Source organism: Lampetra fluviatilis, chromosome 21 (assembly GCF_964198595.1).
Source record: "Lampetra fluviatilis chromosome 21, kcLamFluv1.1, whole genome shotgun sequence".
NCBI lineage: Eukaryota > Metazoa > Chordata > Hyperoartia > Petromyzontiformes > Petromyzontidae > Lampetra > Lampetra fluviatilis.
Genome location: NC_136295.1, coordinates 1,583,360 through 1,586,952, shown reverse-complemented (window position 1 = coordinate 1,586,952; position 3,593 = coordinate 1,583,360). Strand labels below are relative to the sequence as shown.

General features: G+C 54.4%; 1 protein-coding gene across 1 annotated transcript in view; it reads right to left on the bottom strand.

The window, feature by feature from the left end:
• LOC144938129 (receptor tyrosine-protein kinase erbB-4-like) overlaps nt 1-1,769 on the bottom strand; it is a 99,939-nt gene extending 98,170 nt beyond the window's left edge. Inside the window, exon 1 of the mRNA XM_078865841.1 lies at nt 1,540-1,769. Within this exon, the coding sequence (XP_078721967.1) occupies nt 1,540-1,615 (76 nt within the window). The 5' untranslated portion in view covers nt 1,616-1,769. The remainder of the gene's footprint in view (nt 1-1,539) is intronic.
• Between the last annotated feature and the right edge of the window lie 1,824 nt (nt 1,770-3,593).

Genomic DNA, 3,593 nt, shown 5'->3' with positions numbered 1-3,593 from the left:
GAAATCCGCCCCGAGTGGCGGAGGATTTATATATATAGGCACGCAGGCTCCACGGGCGGCGCTGCGGGTCAGACGTGAACCTCACAGGGCAAGGCTCTCTCAAGCGCCGGGCTGCACGCAGCCTGTGGTGACTGTTGCGTAACACAGTACGTGCCGCGGCTTGTACACGCCGCACACGGCTACATACACTGCACGCCAGCCAGCGGGGTCCTGGGCGGCAGGTCTCGTTACGCGAGTGGAACTCTCAGTGGGGGATTGCACCCAAGAAGTTCGTATTTTGCGTAACGCGGTGCCAGCCTGACTGCCACAGCTGACTGGCATGAGCTGGCAGACACCAGCTGGTAGGCAGTGATAGTCGACAAGAGCTGGCAGACCAAACCTGCGTTACCTTTGCGTGTGTGTGTGGAGGGAGCGGTGGTGTAGCGGTTAGCGCACTGCGCTCCGAACCCAGCGACCCGAGTTCCCGATTCCATCTTTCTCGGCCAGCACCGGTGACGAATATCCGAACCTGTCCGAGGTCTCTCCTAGGTGGACACAGCCTTAAATAATTACCTGGTGCACCTCCGACAAGCACGGTTGGGCTACGTACGGTGCGAAAAAAGTTCAACACGCGGAACATACAAACATCAAAACTGGGGGAGACAAAGGCGACCGAGTGTGGTGCTGGCCCACCCCCGACTCCCTTCGTGCACCGTTCACACACAGAGATGCTTGCCAACAGCACTTACCCCCAACAGTCTGTTGAGGCTACGCGGGCGACCTTTGCTTTTATTTGTGCCAAGCGCGCGCGCACCGCACACACCAAGAGCAACTCGTCCTGTGCCCACGTCAACTCGACAGCACCAGCGGCGTGCTATTGCTGCTGCCCGTATGGTGACCGCGGTGTTGTCGATTTCACCGCTTGGGCCACTCTTCGGCTATTAATTTACAAAGTTCGAGAGCGCACACTTGTTCTCTGAGAATTGTTACTTACCCTAACTTGAAGCTTTCGAACAACAAGAACAACGCGTGCGGTGTTTAGTGATCTCGCGTTTACGTGAAAACATCCCACGCAAAGGGATGAAGTTGAATAATAAATAATAGAATCTCCGAGATGAGCCGAGTGCTGAGCAAATCAATCGCGCGCCACGCTTCCACGCGTCCGGACGTCCACGTGTTTCATTTGTGGCACCTGGAGCTTCTATTTGAGTCTGGTGAGTGTGGGTGAGTGTGAGTAAGAGCGTGGTGAGTGTGGGTGAGTGTGGGTTAGTGTGGGTGAGTGTGAGTGGGTGTGGGTGAGTGTGGGTGAGTGTGGGTGAGAGCGTGGTGAGTGAGGGTGAGTGTGGGGGAGTGTGGGTGAGTGTGAGTGAGTGTGGGTGAGTGTGGGTGAGTGTGAGTGAGTGTGGGTGAGTGTGGGTGAGTTTGGGTGAGTGTGGGTGAGTGTGGGTGAGTGTGAGTGAGTGTGGGTGAGCGAGGGTGTGAGTGAGTGTGGGTGAGTGTGGGTGAGTGAGTGTGAGTGAGTGTGGGTGAGTTTGGGTGAGTGTGGGTGCGCGCACTCACCCCTCTGCTTGCCGCGCACCGCGCTCACCCCCAGCCCCAGCAGGAGGCACAGCAGGACCGGGACCCGCCTCGCCATCGCCAGCACCCCTCGGTGTCTCCTCCGCCTGCCTCTCCCGTGATTCCAGCAGCAGCAGCAAGTCCCGTGCGTGGCGCTGGAGAAGAGTTGAGTGGACGCCGCTGTCTCTCTCGCAGGTCGCGCGCTCTGCCCGTCCTCTACAGCCACCCCCGTCCCCACCCTCTCGTGCCGCGTGCCCTCAGGGGGTCTTCACCCCCCCACCCACCTTCGTCTGAGTTGCGAGTGTCACGCCAGCGCTGCCAAACTCTACCTCCACGCGTGGCCGGACCCAGAAGAGGCTCGCGTCCGCCCTCTCGTGGGCACCAATGCGCGTCTCGGCTTGCAGAATCGTTCTCATGCCAGCAGCAGCAGCAGCCAGCAGCAGCAGTGAGCCCGCGACGGCCGTGCGTGGCCTCCCTGGGGAGGGTTCACATTCTGGGGGCATTGCGGTCAAGCGACTGAGTAGCTAAGACCGCTTACAGATGTGTCAAAAATATGTTTCAAATCGTCTTCTTCTTTCGTATGGCCGCTGATGTAGTAGATGCAGAGCAATAACGAGAAGCTCACATTCAGTTGGGTCAAGCCAGATAACCGCGTCAGGAGCAGCGGTCTGTATCATCGCCGTGATGTCTCCTTCGTGTTTGTGGATCGGGCATTGCGTCGCTAAACGTTGTTACGGTCTGTTCTGGATGACCGCAGTTGCACACTGCCGGAGAGTTAATTATTTATTTTTCATTTATGCATCAGGTATCGGCAAATACTGCCGTGCTTTATGATGCTGTTTAAGGTGGAAGATGAGCTTCGTGGAAGACCAAACCCAGGGGATCTTCTGCCTTGGGCTCTCTTTATTTGATGAGATATGGACAGACAGATACCGGGAGAGGGCGTATTGTCAGCGTATGTGTTAATAAAAAATACCACTATAATAGAGGTTTGTTTTGGGGCTTTACGCGATCTAACCCACAAAAACCCCTCTATTAAAAAAACACAACTCTTCTCTGTTGATTTTTCTCTTTCACTGCCTCCACCCCTACCGGTTCCTTCAACCGCCCCTAATCAAGTCGCCACGTCCTCTTCCTCCGACGACTAATTCCTGACTCGGCTCTCACGTCTCGCTTTCTCTATGTGCAGATCGCTGCCCTCAATCTCCTCCGTGTTCCTCAATCAGCCCAACTATCCGGCCACCAGACCTCTGCCCCTACCACCCTTCACCTAACCTCATCCATGCCCAGCCATCGCACCCTATCTATCTTAACATTTCACGCATGTGCCGCATACCTCGATGCCTCTCATCCACGTTGCACCCATCTGTCACCCTCATTCACCATCACCCTCCACCTTATTCCTCCTTCCCTAACCCTGCAACATTATGGCTCCATTCCCAGCCCCTGTCCCTCCATCCCTTCCATCACCTCCCTCACCGACAGCCATTCCACCCCACCCGTTCATCCCCTTCTGCCCCTTTGTGTATCGCCGTCGACTTGCGTTGTCATGTGCCCTGACAAGGGCGCTATATTATTTCTAAATAGCATCGAATGTATTTTACCAATTGCACGTCCTATGAAGAAACACATCCCTGTCATGGGAAAGTGGATTTAACACAACGCAGGAGGTAGCGAACTACCCCACGCCCATGTGTGTCGGAACACAATTTGACTCTCAAGAAAACCTTTCTTCTACACCTAAATATTTGTTTAGTAGCGTAAAAAAAACAACGATAAAATAACTGTCGATAACAAACACTATTTTCTTGTAAACAACCTAGTAAATATGGAATGTTGTGCCAACGTTGTGTCAATGTTGGCACAAACGTTGCATGTGTAGTGATGCACTTTAGAGACACTAGTATTTGGGAGGCACTCTGTTTATTATAGCCTTCACCAGCACAGGGTCAGGACAGCAACAGGCTGCCTGACCAACAACAATGAAGACGATGTCGAAGGCGATGACGAAGACTTGCAGCTCCACGGGTTCCACTCCAAACAACAGCAACAAGTCC